General features: G+C 43.0%; 1 protein-coding gene across 2 annotated transcripts in view; it reads left to right on the forward strand.

The window, feature by feature from the left end:
• Positions 1-27,031, forward strand: part of cdh8 (cadherin 8) — a 94,993-nt gene that overhangs the window by 39,098 nt on the left and 28,864 nt on the right. For both annotated transcript variants that reach the window (XM_076110251.1, XM_076110252.1), the window contains exon 3: positions 25,537-25,656. In XM_076110251.1, coding sequence (XP_075966366.1) covers positions 25,537-25,656 — 120 coding nt within the window. The remainder of the gene's footprint in view (positions 1-25,536; positions 25,657-27,031) is intronic.

Raw genomic sequence — 27,031 nt, forward strand, 5'->3', positions numbered from 1 at the left:
CAACAGCTTTTGTTCCACTTTCATTTTACATCACACCGTGGTGGGTCAGAATAAAGCAGCAAACCTTAAGACTTCAGTTCTAGTTGATTTAGAATTTCTATTTGAGTTAAAACAATGGAAGAGTTTAGCAGTCGGGAGTCTTTTTGTTGATTCACGAGCTTCTCTCTCCAAGGCTCAGCTCAGAGAGGGAAAGGGAAGCTGCTGAAAATATTAGACATTAAACAGTTTGACTGGAGAAGTTTTACTACCTGGTACCGGGTTATTTCAGTGAACACCTGGAAGGTATTGAATACCAATACCCATTCCAACTAAAAACTGATAAATACACTTTCAATATTGTTTAAAAAATAAGCTCACTTTGTTATTTTAACATACAAGTGATCAGCTATGTACTAGTGTTAGCATTACACTTGCATGTCCTCTGGGAACTTTGTTCTGTTCTAACAACCACAGTCATTTTGTAAAGTTAGTTTGTTGTGTTTTAATTATTCAGAGCATTTCTTAATTAATGTGACGTATGTTTCATACAAATGTTGAGATGTCTCCATTTGCTTGTGTTTTATCTCTTTGCTTGTGTTTTATCTAGTTGTGTTTAGCTCTCTTTAGCCACAGTTAAGACCCTGTACTGTAGTGCAACCCCTTCTCCTAGAAATAATGCAATTCATTTGTGTCCCAATTGTGTTCTGATGAGAAATGTAATCACCGCCTAATAACAGAGAATGTTTTTCTTTGAGAGAATGTGTGGGTAGGATTAGGTAAAAAAAAAAAAGATTGTGGTTTCAGTCAAATGTTAATAAACACAAAGTGTCTCTTGCTTCAAGTCACTGCAGACATTTTGTGTATTAAACCAAGACCACAATCGCTCCCTTACCTCGACCGAGTGCCTAGACATTACTATAAAAAAGACTCATAAGGGTTTAGTTACAAGCAGACGTTGTATTGACAGATCTCATATTCACAACCACATCAATTACATTATCAGTGAACATTTTACTAATACACTGAGTATCAACACTGGCTAAATATTGAAATTATCCTCATTGCATTTAAAAAAAAACATTAGTATGCTGGCTTTTCATTCCCTCCAAAACATATTTCCTGCTGCTAATTAGTAGGATATCAATGTATATCATGGGAGACGGTTGTTTGAGGGGAACTGCAGAGTTGGATCTCTGTGTGTTCATCACTAGTACAACCCTTTCCACAATACACATACTCATTTGATCCATTGTTAATATAAAGATATTAATTAGTGCAGCTTTAACCACTTTTTTGGGGGGGATTATCGAATTTTGTTTTATGCGCTTTACAAATCCATGGATGTTTCATTTCCTGTGCTTCTACTCATCAGGCAAGTAAATGATGTGGTCTTAATTGAAAGATAAAAAAATCTAATAAAATTAATATTTACTCTACCTCTCCATATCCCTCCTATGTTCTCAGTTGCATACGTATAATCATTAGATAATTATGCTTTGCTGCGACTTCAATTAAAAGTGAGTTTGTAGCTTGTTTGGGAAAGCCTGGCCGTGATTACAATTCTAATTCATTTGCACGGATTGCACGGATCTCTCAGGATTAATAGACCCAGTTAACGGGGGTCTTCGACTTTAAGGCCAGAACAAGCTGACAAATTCCCCCCGTATGTGTGTCGACCATATGCTGGAATTACGAGGCTCTGCTACCCTTCTGCAGCTAACAAGGGGGTTGTGATGTAGTTGGAAATTACAAAGTCTGCTTGAAGTGACGCTTCAGGTAATTAGGAGGAGGTCGCTAGACCAGCCTCCCTGCGCTAAGGGGGCGTGTGTGTGTGTGTGGGGGGGGGGGGGGGGGTGCGAATGACAATAATTGCTACACTGCCAAACAAACTTGCTGAAAGTTGTTTCGCCGGATGGAACTCGTGCGAGAGAGGCCCCGGGAGTGTTAGGCTGCGAGTGTGCTTCATTATCAAGGCGATTAATGAACGGGCGCGTGGACAGATGGCCCGTCTCCTCTCCGCGCGGGCCGTGCTCCCTGAAACCCCGGCAAAATGAGTACCTGCACGGAAGCACGGATCCCCGCCAAATGTGTCAAGATCTGCTAAATTGGATGGCGGACATAAAATTGAAGTGACATTAATAGATTACCTGGGGTTGATTTGCATTTTCAGAGTTATTATGGGTGCGGGGTAACAGGACGAACAGGCACAGCCGACTATGTGGGGCCTTAATGATGTTTCTGATTACGCTCTCGTCACCGCCGGCAGCTGGGAAAATAAGTAAAAGGCTTGTCATCGCAGATTTGGACGATAAATGAGCAGACTTGATCAAGGGGAGACGTATGGAAATGAGCACGATGCAGACCTTTATCAGAGCTGATTGTCTCGCGCTTCCAACGTACAGCAGAAGAGCGCACTGTGATCACAGATGATTTAATACCCGCACGGTTATGGAAGTGATACACTGATACATAATCCTGCATGAAGGATAACGTTGTTAAATACTGCTGTATGTTGGATCAAAGCATGTGGCTCTGTATGAATCTATCTATCTGTCTATCTATATATCTGTTGATCTATCTCTCTATCTGTCTCTCTGTATCTCTGTCTCTCTATCTGTCTGTCTCTCTATCTGTCTGTCTCTCTATATGTCTGTCTGTCTATATCTATCTGTCTCTCTTTCTATTTCTCATCTACGACTGATTCGTATTGCTCTTCACTTGTTTTTTCAGATCAATACAGGGAAAGCTGAGCTATTTTAAGAGCATTTCACGCTCCACTTGGGCCAGATGTTTTATAAAAATCCCCTTCCTCGATACACCTAAAAATAGTATTGGGCTATGCTGATCTGCTGATCTCGCAATAAATCTTGCGCAAATCGTAGTCCTGGAAAGTCTGAGTCTGAATGCATTAAATGCCGTTTAACTTGAATAAACCCGAGCAGTATTTCAGGGTCACAGCAACCCACATAAGTAAAAAGAAGCACATTTATAGTGCATCTTTTATCTGGCATTTCTCTGTTGAGCTTTGAGCAGAGAGTTAAGAGCGTGTATGTCTGGTGTTTGTGTCTCTCTCCTCTCTGATCCTAGACTCCGCTCTGCAGCTTGGCAGATGGACTGAGTGGCAGGGGGCCCCTGGCCCTTTAACATAGTGGGCAGCTGGGCCAGAGCTGGGCCAGTGTTGGGCCAGTGCTGTGCCCGGGGCACATCTGACGAGTGGGCTCCGGGGCTGGGCAGGGACGCGGCAGACCGGGGGCGGGGGGGGGGGGGGTGGAGGGGGAGGCTGCTGTGGTGGTGGTGGTGGGCGGCTCACAGGCTGAGCTGGGGTGAGAGGGGGTCAGAGCGGTGAACCCCGGCCAAGGCTGCGAGTCTCTCCCAGTCCCCTCTAACTGCCAGGCGGCGTGCGTGCCAGCCTGCCCTTTACTGTGGACGTGCTAAATGGGGATAGGGCAGGCCTCGGAGGCAGAGAAGATTTAACTGACATGCTGGAGTTTCTCTGTAAATAACCTGCTACTCCTATCTATCTCACCTCGTTTGGCAATAGCATCTGCACTTGTGCCTCTGTGTGTACATGCATGTCCACGTGCAAGTGGGTTTCTTTGCAGGCTTGTTTTTCTATTCACATCTAATGTCACCTGTCAATAACCCAGTGACTCTTTTTAGTCCTGTGCACATCCATTCTTCTTCATGGCTGCTACACTCAGCAGCATTGCTAATTCAGTATCCCTTTATTTCACACTTAGCCAAAACACAGTCTACTGTACATACGAATATTCCCCAGCTAACATACAGCAACACAACAAAGCGTACGCACGCACAGTCACAGCTGTTCAATACCACATACACATGTATATTACTAATTCATCAAATGTTATTTATTATCCAATGTCCCTCTGAATTATGTATGTAACATCATCAGTCACCGGTCCAGATACAGTAATATAAGCTCTTTATAGCCTCCTGGGGCGTTATTTTCTTTCGAGAGCATGCAGACATAAACGGCATGCGTCTCGTGCACACGCGCAAATCACAAGTGCACATAAGTGCAAATACCTCGTCTGTGTTAGCATAACGCCGTGCAGTCTGAAAGACGCTGATGTGCAGGTGTAATTTGTCCCTGCTCCCCCGAGTCTGCAGAGACGCACTCTCTTGGTAACTCACTCTCATGCTTTTTTTTGTCTCTCTCTCTGTACTTCTGCCTCCCTCTCTCATCTTCCCTTTTCGCTTGCCGTTCACTCTCTCTTTTGCTCAGGCTAATGCTCCCTCTCGGTCTTCCCTTGTGGGGAGCAGACAAGTAGCTGGCTTCTAGGTAATGAAGCCCTACAATGTGATCTGCATGAGATTGCCTCCCTCCCTGGCCCTGGCCGCCTTGCCCCGATGAATAGCAAAAGACTCTCAATTAGACTAAGGACAAAAAGCAGCTTTCTCCTCCACCTCTTTTTTTTTCGAAGCTGTGCAGATGAAGTAGCAAGAGAAGAAAAATGTAAAAAGGAAGGAGGTGAATAACAAACAAAGCTCATGAAAGGGAAGGTAAATGAGGGAGTGTTGCCGTGTGCCTGCTTTTCTTTGTAATGATGAGACGAAGGATGCGAAGAGCCGGGGCCGACAAAAATGCCATCATCTGTGTTGTCGCTGTGGATGTGATTATAAATGGATTTCATGCAACAGGGTCAACAGTGGTACGATGTGGACCATGAGGGAAGCAAAGGATAAGAATTCAATTATTTGGGCTGAATGCATTTTAAAAAAGGATGCAGTGTTAGAATTAACACCGCAAAAAGGTCATTTTTTTCTTTCAAAAACCACAAACCTGACACGTCCCAGGTCACTGTACCCGTTTAATTAAAGTGTTTGTAATGAAAGTTTTTTGCAGCCTTGAAATGCATGTAAAACTCATCTTTCGCTGTCATACTGTCACGCGCTGCTGATCATTGTATCAAGGTCAGTTAATCAATCTGAGAGTGAAAACAAGGACACAGCACCCTCCCTATCAGCAGTACCGCAGGGCAGCAGGGGGACTGATCCTGGTTGGGTGTGCCATCGGAGGACACTGCAATGCCTTCTAATGGCCACCGGTGGGCAGATCCCCTCAGAGTTTCAGTTACTTTTTGAAAAAAAAACGTCAAAATGTGAGCAGCCTCCCAGTCGGCCTCTGGATGGAGGATGGACTTGTGCTAAGGTAGCGTTTTGGTGACTAAAGATGAAACTTAGTCGATCGATTAATTAGTTGATCGACAGGAAATTAATAGCAGCTGTTTTTGTCATTTTTATTCCTTAGTTCCAGCTTCTCGGTTGTGGCGATGTGCTGCTGTTATTAGCTTGTTTTGTTCAGCCAACAGATGAAAACACATTTTTTGGTTTTAAGGAAATTATAATGGCCATTTTTCACTATTTTCCGACCAATTATTGACAAAATGATTGATTGATGAATGGATTATTTGTGAGAATAAACAGCAGATTAATCAATAATGAAAATATTGCATCCACGCTTGGCTGTCTGCTGGGCCCAAGAGGGTGGTTCAGCTTTTGTTATCTGTTGGCTCTGATTTGAATCTGTGTGTTCCTGAACAGCCATTGAGTAGTAACAGAGTGCACAATGAAGGAATAACTTCAAGTTGTGAAAGGGACATTGTACCACGATGAGTACCTCTCATATTAAAAGACTACTTCAGTATTGTAGCGTTGAACCTCCATGAGGTTGGGGACTTGCAAAGAAAGATACAAAATAAAAGAAAGAATCATGAAAATCAATTCAGTGGAGACGTAGATATTCCAATTTTTTTCTCCCTAATTTGGTTAGCTCCAAAATAAAACCTGGATCCTACAATCGGGCTTGGGGAGTAATACAAGACATGGAATGGCACACTTCATTGCATCACTTCAGGACACTAGTCTCACACAGTGGCCTCTAATGTCAGTAAAAAAAGGAAAGAAAAATGCTTAGACTTTGAGGAGTTAAGCTATTATTTACATTTAGCAGAAAAGGTGAACAACATCACAGTACGATGCAAGTTATCACAAAGCAGGATGGTTTGAACTTTCCTGGTTTTGCCAAGAAGCATCCCAGCGTGAAAAGACGGTTTGTATAAAATGAGCGCACCGCTTCAAATTTTCAAACGTATAAAAGGGCATTTTCATCTGTTTTCATTTAGATGAGTACTGCTGCTGCTCCCAGTTAAAATCCGGTAAGAGTAATGTGCCAAATAGTTTGATGAATCCTTGGCTGATGGCAGCGTTTTCACAACTGGAAGGTAGAACTTGCACAGCACTCCGATGATTTCTCTTTTTTTGCTTTACATGCAGATGAATGGTGAAGTTTCAGCATATTTCTTTTCTCTTGTCTTTATTTGCATATTCTGTATCGATGTAAACCAAAGGCAACGGAAAGTAATCAAGCTAAGTTAGTAACATATTCTTATACTTGGACAAGGTTATTGATCTTTTAAAAGGTGATTAGTAATTGCATCAGAATATATTTTTAAAGTAACCCTCTCAACCCTGAAAACAGGTCCCATAATGCAACTGATTAAACTCCGTTCACCCCAGTTATAGCACGTCGTTTTAACCTCACACTCCCCATAATGCAGGCTTTCTCTTAAACAACAAATGTAGTCCTCAAGCTTATTTGTTTTAGGCTTGACACATTTCCAACAGAGCCACAGAGTGAATTATAGTTTTGTAGTTCTCACCATGACTTGTAAATTAACTTTAACGTAATTAACGTTACTGTAAAATTGTCCCGCTTTCAGTCAAATTTCTCTTCAGCCCTACAGATATTGGAGTGCAATTCAATGTATACTACTGTTCATATTCATAATCCCCTCATAACAAGTGTCCATACCACATTTTGAACCACAGATCTATTTAGAATTCATTAATAAATGGGCTAATAGCCTAATTGGTGTCTCAGAGACCAGGGTATTCGACACCACTCGTTTATGAAGAAACTGTCTACACATTTCCTATTTTACCTAGAACATAAAAAGACAACAGTCATGATAATTTCAATATATTTAATCACAACTGAAAATGGCAAGAACATTCTGGAACAGTGAGGTTCAGTTTATAACCATTACAACCAACTCTGCCCTCACTGCTTTATCTTTAAATAAACTCTCATTATTACTAATTATAACTTATTAACTTTTAATTCAACACAGACTAACATTTAACCGATTTCCCGACAGTGTCAAGGCACACTGTGACCTCCGTTCCTCATGTGACCACGCCTATGTTCTTTAACTGTCTGGAAAAGCCTCAATGTACAAACAGTTGTAGCAGCTTGACAGAAGAATACATTTTATAAATATATTTATTTGTGTTCTCTTTGTGCCACCCTAGGGAAACCCATCAAATTCCAAGCTAAAGTACTGATCTGCAGGCTGTTTTAGTGTGTAAGGGTTAGTGATTTGAGTCGCCTACAGAGAGCCGGCTGTCAGAAGAAGCACATCCTTTGTGTGCACTGACCACAGCTCGTACTGTACTCTATTCAGAGCCCCTCTGATGCTGCATCCCAGGCAAGAGTGGGTGTGACTGTGAATGTAAATAGAAACAGAGCAGAAGGAGTTGTTGTACTCCTGTACACTTTTGATTCACAGCCTCTCAACAGTGAACACAGATGTGCTACACCAGCACTGATTTACATAAACTGACCTTTAACCTCTGATCCCTAGCACACCATTAACACACAGTTTACAGCACTTACACCAAGACTATGTTATAGCTCAGACATGGGCAAACTACGGCCCGTTGGGCATTTTAATCCAGCCCGTCAAATATTGGTACAAAATTGTCCATACTATAGTAAAGAATAGGGCTGGGCAGTATACTGTTTTTTTTTTCTGTATGATATCAATTCTTCACACACCATTATAGCGGTGCATAGCCGAAACAACTGCTGTCTGCTTTCAACAGGCAGCTAAATGTATTCTTTGCCATACTGGTCAGCGCTAGTTGTCTTATATGTATTGAGAGGGACGCCTAAACACAACAATTAACAACCCACAACTAACGCTCTTTAACAGAGAAAAACACCACAGCACACAACAGTCTGTGACACATAAACAATTTGTAACACTAATAATTGTACATTTATAAAATTTCCCCGCCGAACTGCATGGTACAGCTCACTCGCGAGCCTGCTAGCACAACAGTCTGCTAACAGCTGGGAGAGGCTCCGTCGCTCCAGTTACGTTACATTAAAGAACAGAACAGAGCGATGCAGGATGAACAAAGACAGACCGGAGATGCACCGATAGAGTTTGACACATATGCAACGCAGGTTACCGTAATATGTGTGGTATTTGTTATAAATGTACATTGTTGCAAAGAGGGTGATAAGAAGCTGTACAGGGAGGGGCTTAGGACCCAGGGGAATGTAGGTGAAGGAAACGGGAAGAGACGGAAGACACGCCACACAAACAGCTGTTCACCGCTCTTCACGATCCTGCAGACCAGTGATTCTCAACTGGTGGTTCATCGCCGACCCGTTTTCAGTGGGTCGCGGGCCTTTGCTTTATGCAGCGGAGTTATTCACGCTCCTTTCCAGCATTTACGGCACTTGTTCAGCGGTGCAGGAAAAACACCGACCAATGCGTTGTAAATCACGTCACGTGATGCAGTTTAGCCAATAAAATAAGGGTATTCTGATACGTTTCCTGACGCCAGTGAGATGCACCCACACCGTGACACAGGGGGGAGAGACAAGGAAAGACATTACAGAGCAGAGCTCTGATAATGTTAGATGTGACAGTCAAACATTTGTATGATCCGGTCAAAGAATCCAACTGATAAAAAGACCACAGTCATTAACCTTTACACTAAAAACACTGTCAAAAATGACTGCTTAATAATTAAGTGCACGATTAAATATGCATTAATACGATAAAAATACCATGTAAGATCCCAGCTAACTGATGAACACCTCAGATCTGTTCTGAGAATTGCCACAACCAAACTGACACCAAACGTTGACGCACTGGTTAAAAAGGGTGACCAACAACACTGTTCCCACTGAAATTAAATTTTACTTGTAATTTATATTAGTTCACACAAACACTCCATTCATCTGCTACTGGCCCGGCCCCTCTGTCAAATTTTAAAACTCAATGTGGCCCCCGAGCCAAGAAGTTTGCCCACCCCTGTTATAGCTCGATATAATATACGACGTTTCACAGCCAATTTAAGAGAAGTTGCACATATTTTGAGAACAAAAAAACCATTGTGATGATGGTGTCATTTTGTGACGAAGAGATGACGACCCCACCTGTATGTGAGATCAGTGGAGTTTGCTGTGATTGGCTGCAATCATTAGGCCCACATGACATCTTACTGGAGACGTAGCCCTACTCAAATAGTCATTTCCTCACACCCTCACTCATACACTTACTCACTAATTGCCCCCCCCCCCCCCCCACTCATTCTACAGATGACACACTGAGCTGGGAGCATTCACAGCATTTCCTCTCTGCCCTACCACTGAACTGTGCAGCGTGTTTGTGTTTCTGATGTTAGACTGAGGACTTTTATTCATTTTTTCATTTTGCTTATTTTTTGTTTCATTTATGTATGTGTACACAACACAGCCGTCATTTTTTTGTCTTTAGTTGTTATCTTCTCGAGGAATTCATTTCTGACGATTAAGACCGAAAATATTGAATTTTTTTTTTTATTTCCAGTATATGTGACACAAAAGCTCCATTTCACAGGATTGTGGAGGTGAACTTACCTCCCCGTGTGTGGGTTGTTTGTGGTGTCCTTATCAGCCTCAAGTGAGGAGGGGGCGCGTGAAGTCACGCTGGCGGTCATTGCTATAACAGGCAAAAATGAGGAGGTTCTCCATCTCGCACCTCCGACTTGGCAAATGCTTACTCATATCTGCTAAGAAGCCGGAATGCTTTCTCACACGCATTCTTCCGCACACAGCCGTGGCTCACCATATTCATTATTGAGGAAGGAGGCTTGTATATATTTAATGTTGTGTTGTAGGAACTTGTCTTTTTTTTTCCTCTGTGCACTTTTCTGCTCTGCATTCATCCCTCTTTGCTCCTCCGCATCTCCCTCCTGCTGCATCTTGTATTGTGCGGTGCGTCATCCCCACTTTTTATTTCAACAAAAAAAGAGCTTTTACTCTGTGGCTCTGCAGCCAAAAGTCAACATGAATGTGTGTGTGTGGGGGGGGGGGGGGGGGGGGGGGGGGGGGAGGGGGGGATGGAGGATGTGCTCCCTTTTCATGCTTCAGGTGATTTTACAGTTTTGAACTGCGAGAACAGGATCCCCTGTACTCTCGTCCCCTCCATGTATGCATTATTAATTGTCTGAGGTACCAACCATAGCTATTTGGACCCTGAAGGCACCCAGCACTTAGTGCCTAAAATTAAAAGCAGCGATTGCATCCCATTGAAAGACATAATTGCACTCTTTAAAGCTGCATTTCGCTCCCACAGAGGACAGTGTAGACCTAATTTAACTGCAAAAAAAGAAACACAATTACATAAAGAAATCCTTTTTTTTGCATGTGATCATGTACTCTTCAAGTCGCGACAGCTAAGATTCATACTGTAGCTGGTAGTGGAGGGGGGGGATTGGTCAATGCAACATAAATGAGGCTGGAACACATTCATCAAGGTGGCAGAGATTTGAGACGAGACTGGAGAGGCCCATCCAATCACCGGCGGAGAATAAAAGGGAAGAGGCATAAACGTCCGTGCAGCAAGGTCATTTGAAAAAGACGCCGATAAGACGAAGGGATCAAATCTCCAGTACGGGCGAGGCCCTCCTCTTGATGTCTGTCCCCATTAACTAAAGCCCTCCGCACAGCCACTGCCACGCCTCAGCTGTCTGATACAATGAAGGGGAAAGTAGAATATAAAATAAAAGACTTGTCTGCCACGCCATGGTTTTATTTTCCCATCAGAATTCATGGTTTCTGCTTGTAATTTAGTTTTTTTAACCTTTCCCTTTTCATTTCTTGCCGAGGTATTACTTTAAATGTTTATGTTTTATAGCAGAGCAACCAAAGTCAGGCGTGGTTGCTGTTTGTTTTACCCTCCCGTCTCGTCCGTCATGCGTCCGGCTGATTTGCGGCATCACGCAGCCTTCCTCTGCTCTGGCTGTCTGTGTGTCGGAGCATTGGCAGCTGCATTGCTCTCAACGCCACAGTATATGGATATAGTCAGTTTGTGGTTTTACCACGGTCACGGTCTGGTCTCCACACACACACACACACACACACACACACACACACACACACACACACAGTCAATCTTACAGCAGGTTTACTATGTCACACTGGGGGCTGCTGTGTAATTGGGTGAATCTGCTCTCCAGCACGCTACAGAGATAGCCCTTTAAAATTTCACTTCACTTCTGGGAGTGTAAACAAACCTTGGGATTACTAGGGTTGTAAATCCACATTCCACCATTTCTGTCGCCTTCCTCTCCCCCCCCCCTTTTTTTGTCCATCTGCCACCCACTTTGAGAGTTTAGGGGGCAGGTTAGGTGTTTGCTCAGTATTTGGAGTGTGTTTGTGCATCCGTCTGTCTCCCTGTGGTTGATGACTGTCGGCATGTTAACAAGTGCAAGTGTGTCTGTCTCCATGGCGTGCGTGTATTTTAGCATGTCTTTCGCGCGGACACTTTACGTGGCGGCGTGCAGCTCTCTGTCTGTGTGTTCCCTGTGATGGATTGCTTGTCAGACGGCAGCATACCGCCGCTCTCACCGGCTGACGAAGACATTAAGTCGCCGGTCACGTAGACGTGGTTGCGTTTCAACATTCCTCTGGGAAAACGCTTTAACCCCTTCTGGCTCCAGGACGGCTGTCAGATGACAGAGTGTGTTACTTAGAAGGTGCTCGGCGCTCAGACCCGCAGTACGGCTGGATTCAGTGAAGTTCAGCGGCTTAATGCAGCTGTGTGGGAGGTGGAGGACCTCTGTCACGCGTTTCTTTGAGATGGGCCATTTGCTGGGGTTATATGGGCTGCAGACTGTGTGCCACTGCCGTGATTTGTTTTATTATTATTTCACCTCTGCAGAATGTCAGAATAGACAATATGTAATAGACGGAGCACAACTTTCACTGCAGCAGCTTGGGGGACTCGTTGCTGAGGGAGGAATGAATGCTCCCTCTCCTTTGTTTTTAATGCAACGTCATCCTCAGCGCTGCTGCTGCCCCCAGAATATGAAAATAGCACATTCTGAGAGAATGTGAATGTTGGAGCTAGCGCCTAAATAAAATGAACCCTTCCTGTTTCAGATGGCTGAAAAACACACCTGCAGCATTATACTCAGCAGTACATTTAGAAGGGACTGTGGATCCTTATAGTCCTACAGCATTATATATTCCTGTCTAAATGAGCAACATAAGTTAGTTTTTAGAAACAAAACCATCTTTAGTTGTTATTCATTAACAGGTGGTTTGATTGACAAAAAAACCAACTCATCAAAACTAGATTAAAACATTTCTATTCTTTTTCAATCATAAAGGCCTTTACACACTCGGGACATCACATACAAACAGCAAAGGAAGGTGAAATACTCGGCTGGGAATATTCCACATCCTAATTATTCAAACACGCGTATGCCTCCGTCAGCCAATCATGCGTTGCCATGTCTGTTCAAAATCTCATCACGTCACCATTTTTATCCTAATATACTCATACTAATTAAAGCGCTAACTAAAAATGTCTGAGATATGGCCCAAAATGTGTCATGTGAGGTCCCAGTGACCTTGACCCTTGACCACCAAATTCTAATCAGTTCATACTTGAGTCCAAGTGGACGTTTGTGGTCAATTTGATTAAATTCCCCCCCAGATGTTCCGGAGATGTTGTGTTTTATAATCCTATGAGTACTATGGTGTTTTGAATATCTCATCTGCACATGAGGGCTCAGAAAAAATCATTTCGGAAAAAACATGAAACGCATGAAAAAAACAACATATATATATTTAGTGCTGGGCAAGTTAACGCGTTATTATCGCGATAACGCGTTAACTTGCCCAGCACTAATATATATATTTCTATATATATATATGATATATATATGAATCACACCAAAAGAAAAGAAAACACCCCCTGGTGTGAAAGAAGCCCATTGAGAAAATTAAACTGAATATTAACTGAACTTCCTCATTGTGGCAAAAATACCTCTTTGTCGATTTCCTATAATTAGGTATTACTCGCTCTCCCCTCATCATGGATCGAAAAGGCCTCTTCCCTGTCTGCACAGTGCTGTCTGTCAAGTGAAGTTCACTGACATATCTCTTGTTCTTTTTCTCCATACTGATGTGGTCTAATGGTTTGCTGGAGGATTGGATACTGATGACATTTGCTGCTAACCTGCTCTGAGAATCTCAATAGAGCAGCAGGCACGCTCCACAGTTTGTAGTTCAACAAGAATACTCCAATAGCCAGTTTAAGTGGGCAGGGCAGGACTATCACTCCTGATCTTCTCCTTGTGTATAAATCCGTCAAAAAGTGTTATTTCATTACTTATTACTAGTTGTGTCGTCATTGCTCTCCGTTCACACAGAAATACACAAGCGCACACACACACACTGGTGTTGGCCAACGAGCAGCTCGGCTGGAACGGTGTTGGGCTACACACCTCGTTAAGGGCATTTTGGCAACAGTGTATACATAAGTAATTCCTTTCTGGTTTTTAGTAATAACTTTGATCTCTGGTTTACCGCTCTCAGGGGCTGGAGCTGACGTAGTGTGGCACAAATATATTAAACCGCAAGTTCATTTCCCACCATGGTTTTGCATTATGCTGAAACTTGTTATTTTTTCATTTTTTTTCCCTTTTTTCATTGAGGAAGCATAATTCACATTAAACACTCTCGCCCCCGTGGCAGAGTTCTCAAATTAAGCAACATTGTGTTCATTTACCCGTGATAAAGTTCTTCATTAGGAAATATACTTTGCCTTATTCTTTGTTATTACCTCGCCATTGTAAATGCCTTGGGAGCAATTAAACATGTGAAGTGGCCAATTTTCCGTCCTCCACTTCCAGTCCCGAACTCTATCTGCGTGTTGCACACATTTCCCATGGACTAATTAAAGTGAATCAATGACACAACCTTTTAAAATGGCGGCGTATGTCATGGCCATCGGTGGGGAACAAAGGACCCTCTTAATTATTTTGTTCCTGCCGCTCCCGTAAACGGCTTGTCAAGGCAGCAGACTCTGTAGCCGGCTCCTTCATGTCATGGACGCACACACACACACGCAGGCATAGACAATGACACACACGCTGTGCCCAGTTCCTCTGTGACGGCTCCCTCTCTGTCTTATAAAAGACTAGTAATTGTATACAACAATGACAATGTAAGTGCTTAAGTGTGATGATCCCCTTACTCACTCTTCAAAAGTGCAGCGTCCCTTATCCGTCAATGGCTCTTGGGACCAGCGTCTTGGATGCTGACAACCATATCTTATCTTCGAGATATGTTTTTTTATTTTTTTATTCCTGTTGTAAGCCTTCCTCTCCGGCCCAAGTTGTATTTGGTCGGGTCTAATTTTGAAAAGTGTGTTACAGCCTGATAGAAGCACATATATCCTGATCCCGATCCTTTTCAGCATCCGCAGGGTGTTCCCTCATTCATTTGCCCTGGTTCCTCAGCTGCTGCAACACGCACTTTAGCATGAGTATACATTAGTCCCGTTATGAAGACTAATGGGCTGAGAGAGGCCATGATTTTTCCTGCCTTGCAATTATTTACTGTGCTTCCCTGTATTCCGAAATGCTTATGTCTTTCAGGTATAAATATAAAACATCATGGCAGAGGAGAGCAGGCACTTTTAGTCAGGCTGTAGATCATGTGAGCGTTGGTGGAAAATGGTGACATGAAGAGGTGTGTGTGTGTGGGGGGGGGGGGGGTTGGCTGCGGTGGAAAACGAGAAAAGAAGTGCCAGTTGTTTATGAGCGTGTTTATTTGTTTAAGGGTTTCCCTCAATGCCCATCTGCGCTGTTGCCATAAATGTCCATCTGCAGCCCAGGAAAATCCAAAACTGTGCCTGACTACTGTAGGAAAAATCGACTGGCGGTGCTCCAAGTATGTCATCTTCTCCTCTGAGAGATAGTAGACGGACGGGGTTGGATGGATGAAAGGATGAAAGGATGAAAGGACGCCTTGACACGCTTGTTTTCTCCACCTCGTTGCAACCGTTTCTGTGTTATCAAGAGCTTTGGCCCGCCACAATACAGCTCGGCGCCGCGCACTTTTGTATTTGATAACTCTCTGCCTCGCAGAGCTAATCGCCTCTTAATTCTTGCATTGCCGACCCCCCCCCCCCCCCGTCCGTCCGTCCCCCGTCCGTCCGTGTGCACGCATTCCAATCAAATAGGTTGGTACTGTCCAAAAATAGTGCTGGCGGCACGGCCTGGAGAGATGGGCTGTCAGTCTCTCAGTCTGATCATGAGCTATTATCCTCTCTGCCCACAGACAGCAGAGAGAGCATCACCGATGTCTATGTGATCGTGATCAATACATAATCACTTTCCTGTCACCGCAATGGTGCTGTCAGGGGACGGACCAGCCCCACACACCAGCCATTTTAGAAAATATGGTTTGGCACGCCGTGATTCTGACCTAGAAATCCTGGGCGAACTGGGGGGGGGGGCAGTCGCTAAGTGAAGGCTGGACTCATTTAAACAGTCATTGCCATGGGATGCATTATTACATTTTCACTATGCTTGGGTTCATTACATTAGTCTGCAATGCCGCTGTGAGGGGAGTGACTGTTATGAGAGCAGAGAAACTTACTGTTTACTGACCAACAGACAGACTGACTCTATGACAAGGGAGCAGCTACATTAAGCACGCAGTTAACCCCATTTATTACACGGCGCTGTCAGACATTTGTCTAACTTGCAAATGCATACAGGTTCACAATTTGTGAATAATAGACAGCTGTTTTCACATATAATCATATGACTTCACAGTCAATAAATCTGTTTTTACTGATAGTAATCAAATTATAGTGAAATGGATTATTAGTGAAAAAAAAAAGGAAATCGACTGAGGATCCAATACAATGTCACATTCATGCACCTGAGTGCATGAAAGACTATAATGCTGCTTAGAGCATCAGCAGTCTCAATGTCAGCAGTCTTTTCAGACTGCTGACATTAACCACATTTTGGAATGTTGGGTTCAGGGCCAAGACAGCATCACAGAAATGTGTGGAATAAAACAGAACATTTTGAAAATAAACGTGTGAGAGGATGTACGGGAAAAGATATGTGTACAGTAATGCTGCACCATTAACCTTACGTTGAACACTGGATTGTGTTGCGATTGTGTTCTTTGGTATCAAGGAATTCGTAGTTTGTCTATCATCACGGCAATGGTAAATGGTAAATGGACTTGTACTTGCACTACGAATACTACATTGACATATCCTCACACGATATAGTTGATATAGCATTGAGCGCATCAAACTAGGTTGAGAAAAGCTAGCTTTGCTATTCATATAGCCTTCCAGGTAATTTAGCAAAGCAGACAATGTTAACGTAAAGCCATCACATCACTTCATGTGACGCATCTGTTTCATTAGTTTCTATTTCTCAGTGCAATCTCTCATTCAGCATGTCTTTCACGGGTCTGCTGAGAAAACAGAAATAAGCATGTTCCTGCAGTCTGCTGTCCGTATTCTTAGGTTCACACTGAGCGACAAAGTAACAGGCTACATTTTCAATGGTAGACAGTGACATGAAGGTACAAACTGACGTCGTACTTGTCGCTGCGTGATGGGCGTGTGTTGAGCTGGCCTCGACTTTCTCATTGCTCCAATGACGCGGTTCACTTCTCTCTGCCCCACAATTCCTGCTGTGTTAAGTCCAAACAAATGGCAGAAAAACTTGCCGTCGGCCAGTTCCCAGTGCTACTTAACACTGTTGATGAGCGCCAGAGCAACACTTCAATGGAAACTCTGCAAATATGTAGCTGGCCACGCTTGGCCGTTTTGTTGCTTTAGTAACAATGATTACTTTGTGAGCACAAACAAAACTACAGCTCACATGAAAAAACAAACACAAGAGTGGGCAAAACACTTAACCCCAAATTGCTCCCGTAGCTGTGCCTACAGTGTGTGAATGTGTGTGAATGTTAGTTAGTCCTGATGGGAAGGTGGCACCTTTCATGGTAGCCCCTGTCATCAGTGTATGAATGGGTGTGAATGGGTGAATGATGACATGTAGTGTTAAAGTGCTTTGAGTGGTCGGAAAGACTAGAAAAGCGCTATACAACTACAGTCCATTTATCTTTTTTTTAGCTGCGATCTCTCTGCTGTCTAGAACATGTCCTCTTTGTGCTGCTATTATTGGCTCATCCATGGACTCACCTCTTGTATCGAGCAGTGACGTTTAGCCTGCGAAGGATTTATGGGAAATAGTGTTCATTAAGGACAACTTAAACCACAAATACCAAATAAACAAAATTGATTATCTAAAATGATGATAGGTCAAACAAAGACATTACTTCAGTCCAGAAGACCGCTGTTCGCGTCCCGTGCATAACTGAGAATAAACGTTCAGTTGTTAGTGACGTGCTTCTTGAGTATCGTGACTAATGTGAGTTGTTTGTCACTCACAGGCGTCACCTTCAGTTCTGACAGGTGAAGCCAATATAGAAGGACCTTCAACTTTAATTCTTTCTACTGGCCAGCAGGGGGCAACTCCTCTGTTTGCAAAAAAAAGTCTGATTGTATAGAAGTCTATGAGAAAATGACTTTACTTCTCACTTGATTTATTACCTCAGTAAACATTCTAAACATGAGTTTATGGTCTCTATCTGTAGTTTCAAGTCTTCTTCAATACAGCATGATGTTCATTTAGTAAATTATGGTCATTTAGAGTCAAATAGACCATAAAGCGGAGTTTGCTTTAGGGCGGGGCTACCTTGTGATTGACAGATCACTACCCTACTAGAGCTGTATACGCCGTCTTCACGTCGCTTCTCTGCCGTCCAAATATGGTCACTTCCCTTCACTGGTTGCAAAAAAGCCAAGATGGCAATGGCTAAAACGCCAAACTCGAGGCTTTCAAAACAGCAGTCCTCAAACCAATAGGTGATGTCGAGATGACTACGTCACTAGCAGTCTATGCTAGTAACGCGAGTCATTGTGACGTGAGTTATATGTCAATCAACTTAACGTCACCCACGCTCTAAACCTCAATGATTCTTTTGCCTAAACCAAATTTCGTGTGAAAACGGTAGTTTATTTTGAAAGGAATCTATGCACGTGATGATCGCAGATTGACAAGCTGTCCCGGCACCTTCAATGAAACGATAGAGGGGTACCTAATTCATTGTCTGGCCTCTCTGATGCCATGGGGCATCTGACCAAGAGGTATTATTTGACAAGTTGGGAGTGAGAATGTGTTGACTAAAAGGGTTTTAGAGAAACATGTTTTAATCTCTAATATTTTCTTTGTGCATACCTTATACATAACCAATAAACCGCCAAGAATTCTGTGCTGCCATGCACGCCACTGCCCCTCTCTCCATTTCCTCCTGTGTTTCTCCCTCTCTCTGTCGTCCCCCGCAGTGTAAAGCCAGTCAGACATAAACAGTATTGTTTTACCCGGGTAGGGCTCACAGCAGGGCACTGTTAGCCCAACGCCTCACGCAGCCCACAGCTCTCCCCATGCCTCAGTGATATCCCTTCGCTATGGCTCAGTGCCCGCATACATATGAATGCCCCCTGTCTTCTACCCTTCACGCTTCTGAGCTGGTCCAAGCTGAGCAGAGAGCCGAGATGCTACGCGGCTGCCATGCTTGTTGGACGGAGGGATACGGAGCATTTCAGCAATAGTAAATTAACTGTAATGAGACATTCTTTTGAGTGATTATAGGTATGATGGTACTTGAGCTGAAAGTGCTTCCCTGTGGTGCGGTTTGCTGAGTTGTGCTTGTGCATGCCGAGGGTGAATTTTGGGCGATGGGGCGGAAAAGCAGCTCATGTCAGATCACCTGGAAAATACAACCTCTGTGTATACAAACATCATGATGAAGACTTCGCAATCGTTTAGTGCAATGCAGTGTTTAGCACTTTGTCAAGGCTGAAAGGAGTTATAAAGTTTGCCGTCTTGGTTTGGCCTACTGCTGTGTTGTTTTTTAATAAATATAATCGGCCTGTTTTGCTCAACGCGATTAGTTGATGCATTTACTGGTGGTGCGAAAGCTCAGAAATATTATTTACTTTTTAGCAATTTGTGTTCTATGTGAAAGCGCTAATGACAAAAACTATCAATCGAAAAATTATTTTGACGTGCTAGTCGTATACAAACAAAACCTGCCTTTGATTGTAGAGGAGCCCATCATACAACAGGTAACAAAAAGGGTTGCAAAGTTGTTTTCATTGTACACACACTGTTGTATGCACAAAGAAATGCAGATTACAGTCCCAATTTGCGACACAACAAAACACCAAAGCAAATGAACCAAACAGCGGCATTAATTTGACAAAATAAAGAAAAATAAAGAAAATAAAAACACAATAGTCCTTGTATTCCTTGCATCATCCAGCAGGTTTATTTTTTAAATAGAAGCTGGAGCAAACACGCTTCTTAAGTTTTAACATATTACACTAAAGAGTGGTTTTACGCTCGATGTAGTGAAGCCGGCACGAGGTGCACAGGTCAGAGAATGATGTCTTCGCTGCTTGCGCGTTGAACGCCAAGGCTCCGCAACTTGTGGTAGCGCTCGGTCATGAAGCTCTGGATCTTTGTTGTGTGCCCTTGGCGCTTTTCAGGTGTGACTCTCACAAATAGTTTTCTGATAAAAGCACATTAACATATCTGACAAAGACAGACATTTTTAAAACATTGAGAAACCGGAGGTCTTCAAAATTTACATTTAAGTATATATTTTGCCAGCGCAATGAAATTGTTTACAGAATATATTTAACGTTGGTGTAATTGTAATGTGTTCAATACTTTTACATTCATTTAGAGGGCTTGCATAAAGGCAATAAAGTATGTCAATGGATATTTGACGAGTTTACAGGTAATTACATTTCTTCCTCGGCATGGAGGAGGTTGGTTTACGGCGTTTTGACGGTAAAACCAGTTGACTTCTTGCTTCTTCAGTGTATTTTGTTTATATTCCCTCTGGTTTTGGAGAACAATGCAACGGAAGAGCTCGTTGAGCTTTTTGCGTGCTCATAGCTTGCGTGCCATCTGTGGCGGCTATATAGTATAAACACGGCTTTAATTGTGCTTATTCAAATATGTGGGTAAAGCTGTAGATGAAGTGCAGTGCTTGATTTCCAGCAGCTCTACAGAGTACAGTGAGCGCCGGCAAATGAAAAAGCCATGAAGGCTCAGAGCTACATCTTTACGACCTTCCACTGTTTGATTATGCTTGCGATACTTCTAAAGGAAATAAGCAGTCTATACATATGAAGCTGTGCTGTGGGATAATGTGTTACAGGAGTAAGCTGCAACGTCCTTCCACAGCCATTGTGTGTCACATCGGGCTGCATCCCCCAATTTATCCCCTCTCTGGTTCAAGGAAGATTCCTATTGATTTCCTATCACCGAGCCAGTGCACAGAGTAAATAGGAAGTGTGTGCCCTATTATTTCTGTCTGCTGATAAAACAGGAGGCTAGACCCCCCCCCCACATGTCTTTATTCCGGGGCCCCTTTAGAAACCACTGGCCCTTCAATCAAAGCAAACCAACAACAGCTGTAAATTAGATGTGAACGCCTCATATACGGTAATGGCATCCTTTGAACATGATGTGTGTTTGAACTAATGGTGTGGCATGGAATCCTGGGAATTTCGGGACGTGATTAATGAGATTACACTTAGTGTGGGGGGACAAGCGTAACTTCAGGCTGTGTTTTGATACATGCTTAATGCGTGTCACTCTGCGGGCCACTGCCCCAACCAACAGAGGGAGATTTGCTTTCCCCAGGGACATTCATAATCTCTCAGTGTCCAACGTTTGCTCGACAGCGGGGCGAAAAAAGCGAGACAAATCCATTTAGACAGGAAGTAGCGCGTGTGCACCTATTTCCACGAACAGATTTGACCAAGAGCGGTGTGTAAGTAACACTTTTCAGGTGCAAGAATAAAAGGAAGACGCGAGAGCAGCAGCGCGTACAGGACGTCGGTTGCATTCTGAGTGAACAGTTTCAATCGGAGGTTTTTGACATACCTAATTCCTTTTTTTTTTTTAGCATTAGCCATTCTTTTTTTTCATCCCTGGAAGTTTAAATGTGTTGTGTTTCTATTCTTGTTATCGCTACAGCGCTACAGGCTTCAAATAAAAGCCAGAGACGATACCCCTCCTGCAATTGAGTTTCTGCGCCCGTCGCCCGGCCCTACAGCTGCATCCATTTCTGCAGTGTCCCTGAAATTTCTGAGCATTATCAAGGGGAAGGACGAGCTAATCTGCACTGATTTGAAACAGGACCAAAACACTGGCTTTCCTAATCCCTCATTTTTTTTATCGTATTTTACCCCTGTGGGAGGGAAAGAAAGAGGGAGCTATTTCATGCTTCACCGGTTCCACTGTTTTTATGAAGATTTTTTTTTCTTCCCCTACCCTTTACTTCCCCCACTTCAATACACAGTGTAACTGGATTTATAAAGCCTGTTTGCAATAGTCACACACCTTTGAGAAGTACGAAGGTACTTTTCATAATTAGCAGTGTGTAGATGTCTGCCTTCTCCCTCTGTAGTAGTGGTAATTTAACTTTAAGGCAGATAAGGCTCTGTACCTCTGGAAGAAAAAAGGAGGAGCAATTTCTTTAGCTGTCTCTCAATTTTGTTCGTTTGACAATTGGCAAACACCTATGGCAGACAGAATATAATTTGCTTCTGCATGAGCACACCAATTTGGATTTCTGCAAACATTTTGGGGATGCAATTGTGATGTCTGCAATTTCTGTCAACCCATTTATTTGAAATTTCATTGGCTTATCCAACGTGTTTGTGGAAACTCCCACATAACGGCAGTTTGTATAATATCTGTAGATGGCAGAAAAGGATAACCTCGTACTGAGGCATCCATTTTTAAGTAAATTCAGAGTGAGTAGCGGGTTAGTAGATGCATGGAGAGAAAATTCCAAGTCTATCGGCAGCTGACATCAAGTTATACCATGCTGGTTGTTTTTTCTGTTCGCGCTATTGCAGCAATCACAGGGAAGAAAGAGAACTCATTGATCTGCTGTGATCGTGATGCTGCAAAAGGCATGGGGTGTAACAAGTGGTATGGAATTTACAAGGTAAGCTTTGGCAACACAACAGCATAGGTCATCATAAGACTATGAATTACTAGAACACCTCTGTCTCGGAGGAACACTTGAGGCTCGCTCACTGTGAAATAATTGGGTTGCAACAGTGAAACTGCTTCTCCAGTTAGAGTGCAAAGGTGGCTTTTGCTTTGTTTTGCTGTTACAAGACCACAGACGGCGGCGGTGACTATTAATCAATGGCTGCCTCGTGAAGCTGACGTCAGAAATGGGGAGAAAACTGCAGGTATCTGAGAAACATCTTGGGTGTACTGTAGTGCTATTCGTGAAAGGCCCTTGTACTAGAATGGTTAGCTTTAGAGATAAAAAAAAATGTATTCCCATGAGTTTGTTTTGAACTTTTTGTCGATTAAATGTATCATACAGAAGTATTTCACTGGATAGATGGTCTTATCATAAAAGTAGGCTGTCTATGCTCTAGAAAGGTGCAAATGTATCTGAAATTGGTGCTACAGAACTAGAGCAAACAGGAAAAAGGGGCTGTGTCTTCCCTTTGGATCAAAGGGCAGAAAAACTACAACAACCACAGTGCACTGGACTTGTTGCTGCCGCTGAGTAGACGAAATACAAAACTGTCATAAAACCTGAAACTTACACTGTCTGTTTTACGGTGGCATTTCAGAAAAGAACACACTGCTGTTATTGCACTTACTCTACTCTCAGATGTCCGTTTTGTCCTGAAGTGCGTCTCCAGCACTCCCCTGTCCACACGCGGCCCACAGCTTGGGTGTAATGTTACACATGCTTGTGCTCCTTCCTCTGTAACGTTGGATTCAGTAACTTCATCCAAAAGAAACTAGCCTCTATGAAATCCGCCTCAGTACAGCGACTCCACTTCAGCTTCCATCGGAGCACATTCACCGGCTGGTGCTTTGCGTGACTCTCGGCTGTGGCAGCTTCTTCCCTCCTCCATACGCCGCAATTCCTCCACACTGTACTCAGGCTCACATAGCCTAAGCGGCCCTGAATGTCAGATTCGATTTCGGAGCGGTTTGAAGTACAATCTGTAGTTCCAAGTACCAAGTGCCCTAGAGCCGACAAACTTTTGCTGTTAAATGAGCGAGGGGCCTTTGGGTGCTGGCAACATGGACTTAAGGTCAACATTGTTCATTTGCATATACTACCCAATATGCAACGATACAAAGCTGGTTGAAAATCTGCAAAGTATCCCTCTAAGTCATCACCGTGCTGCACATTGGTCAGCAGGTCAGATGGAGGTTGTCTCAGAGCTTGTAGAGGCAGCTGAAGACAGTTCGCCACTCAGCTGTGGAGGGATTGTGTTTCCAACACATCTGGCATTTTTTATTTTCATGTTGTTAATTCATGACTGAAACCCCCGAATCACTATTTCGGAGCCAAAACTCGGCGGAAGGTCTTCACTGCAAGCCTTTTCATCTGCAGCGGACAGACGTCGGCGCCTGTGGCAGGACCTGTGCCGTCTGCGACGAGGGACGCCTCCCTTTGTTGTCAGAACACCTTTAAACATCTCTCACAGAAACAATTAGCATACCATCTGTAGCTTCCTGCCAGCGTGTTGCTCGCTGTCAGCATGTCAGCTTCTTTCCTGTCCTTCTTTCTCTCTTCTCTTCACACACACACACACAGACACACACACACACACACACACACACACTCAAGCACACTGAGACTGATGAGGAGCTAGGTCACTGTGAATTAAAATGAACGAGTTTAATTGCGTTAATAGTCTCTTAATATTCAGTTTTTCAATGCATTTTTTTCCCTGATACCTTATAATGGAGCCGTGGATGGTGAATTGAATTGTCACTAATCTGTTTTTGTGATTCGCCTTGAGCGTTCGGCAGAGCCGATGTATTGATGAAGGTCCTTGCGCACATTTCCTACAAAGCTCAGAGCCGGTCAGATAAAGGACTCCACTTCTGCTACATTGAGTATTGTTGGTGTGAAGGTGACGGCTAATTGCTCCAGTGTTGAAGGAATAGTGATACCCGATAAGCATTTTAAGGATGCACGTGTTTACAGTTTGTATTCATTACATTAACGTAGCCAACCTTTTAATTGGGCAAACTCTTTTCAGAAGTGCTTTCTTTGTGCGTTACGGCTTAAAGTTTGCTCTAAGTGAGGAGGTGCAAATACCGCTGTTTACTTATCTCATGACCTTCAACAACACTAAAACATTTAAGTGTGTAGGCTCCACACTTCAAGTAACACATGACCATCAGTCGATTCTCTTTACTTTTCCTGCTGTGTTGCAGAAGTAAAGAGGACAGGAAGAATAACTGATACTGAATGATGTCTGAGTTCTTCTTTCACTTTTTATTTTAATTAATTCATTCATTTTAATTGACATTTTAGATTTGTTTACAGTGAGATTTCAATGACTTTACATATCAACATTACTGTTGCTGCTTTAGACACAGTATTTAGTTATTTTTTTGAATATAAATAATGTCTCATCCTGCTCTGAAGTTATTTGTTTTTAAAATTCTACATATGTTTTTAAAAGCAATAATTTAGCCGTGATAAAGAACCAAGTGTTGCTAAAAGTAGCTCCTAGTGGTAAAATCCTAAAGATACCTATCCCCACCTGAACGTAGTTCTCTTGGAAAGGAAGTGTTGTTGCTTGCAATGTGCAACCTGTCCACTAGATGCCACTAAATCTCACACGCTGTACCTTCAAATTGATAATTTCACAATGTAAAGTTACATCGTAAACTCAGCGTTTACTTTTGGTGTCACACGGGACATGAAAAGCGATCTCCTGATAGTCAGTTTATTTTCTCCTCCCCGCTCTTTCTGGACTTCGTAGCTCTTTATACTCGCGATTATACCAATTAAACCTTCAATGCTCAATGTACTATGTCCCTTGCTTTGCATGTCGCTTGTTGTATTATGTCACTTGGTCTGCCAGAATACAAAAACAACCACATAAAAAAAAAAAGTTTAACGTCCACATTCAAGTGTCTGTGGTTTGCAGAAATGTAGAATGACAACTTTTTTTTTTTAATGAACCACTATGTTCAGCTGCCCTCTCCATCCCAATAGTTATCATACTGTCCCTCATACACTGTAATACTAAATGTAAAGATAGAAATGCTCAGATTTCATACACACTTGCTGATATTTTCAGATTTTCACAACTGGCATTGCGTTGTAAAATGTGACGCATGTCTGATACAGATGGGACCGGATTTTTTTTCCCCTAACAAATCAACCCCACAGAGGGTTGAATGGTCTCTTCTTGATTGGCACAGCTATGTAGAGATGATTGCCTATAGAGTTATAGTTCCTGACTCTGTCTTTCTGCCCCACAGGTACCCCGGTTACCCGGGTAACAGCAACAGATGCCGATGATCCGGTGTACGGGAACAGCGCTAGACTGGTCTACAGCATACTGGAGGGACAACCGTATTTCTCTGTAGACCCCAACTCTGGTGAGTGCAGTGTGCTTGTTTGTGTTTAAGAATTATGGGATGAATCTGCTCCTCTTCAAATTGAATTAGAAGACCAAGCAGCACACACATTTAGGAGCACATTGGATCCAATAGTCACCTGTGCAGGATGGCCGTATAAGTTGCTTACTGCAACCAGTTTAAGTCTTACGCTATGAATAGCATGCTGAATACTACAAGCAATAATACAGAGGTCCAGTGTGGTCGCTACGACTTCAAAAAACGAGGGGACACAAAAGGAGGACACCTCTTTGGGACAGGCGAAGCTCTTTGTGCTGTTCCTCATTGTTTGCCCGACAAAGCCTGACGAAGATCTCCGCGTGATCCAAACGTTGCTCCATTAAATTTAATGGTAGCTATTAATACAGTGTGCACACATCCTTTGTCTGTTTCCAACCAATGGAGAGCATAATGTATTACAGAATGTAATGAATGAACGCCACGCCCACAATGGGACAAAAAGGAAAAGAAGTGATTACATCTAAGGATTATTTCAGTGGTGTCTTTCTTCTCGGCAGGGCCAGGCACACCAGGCCAGAAGCTCTCTGTGTTTAAACATTGTCCTTTTTCATTACCTGCTTCGACTTAGATAAATGAGCTGACAAAGTCACCTCAGGTCAAGTGGTGGGCTGACTTTCTTTTTCTTTTTTTTTCTGAAAAGTACAGAACGTCATTACCCTTCGATTGTGACCAATCCATGAGAGGATAATTAACTATCTTAATTAACAAAGTTACCTCTGCTGCGTACAAATACCCATGTGCAGGAGGTTAGCTTCCTGCTGCTGTGTGATGGCTGATGAACATTATTCAGAGAATTACAGACTGTGAAATCGTAGAGCAAGAATAAAAAGGCTAAACTTATATTTATTGGTTCATAGGGAAAGGTCTTGTGTAAGGTTTGTGTGAGCACCTCCACCAACTCAAGCCACACAAGCTGTTTGCTTTCGCCTCGGAGTTGGAATGTGGAAGTAGAGCCTACATGCTTACATTGAAATTCGTGCCTGAGGCAGCAGTTTAACTTTGTGGCTGTTTGGGCGGCGAGAGACGGACATTGAAAGCGTCTGTATCACTTTAAATATATAATATATAATACTAAATAATACCTCCTGAGCTTCATTGCAGGCAAGAAATGTTAAAAAAAAAGATATGACAGCGATCGACTGGTGTGTGGATGTTACTGTGTAAACTGTGACATCTAAAAATGAGATGAAACAGCAACAGCACATCTGCATCGCATGAATATCCATGCACATTTCTGCTGTAATATTCATGGTTCTATTGCAAACCAATGCATGGTGCATTTGCAATGCTGCCTATTCTGTGCGGATCTAAATGAAAAAGAAAGACAGAAGTGATT

This window comes from Anarhichas minor, unplaced genomic scaffold (assembly GCF_050575085.1).
Source record: "Anarhichas minor isolate MPS153535 unplaced genomic scaffold, ASM5057508v1 ptg000042l, whole genome shotgun sequence".
In the NCBI taxonomy this organism is placed as follows: Eukaryota; Metazoa; Chordata; class Actinopteri; order Perciformes; family Anarhichadidae; genus Anarhichas; species Anarhichas minor.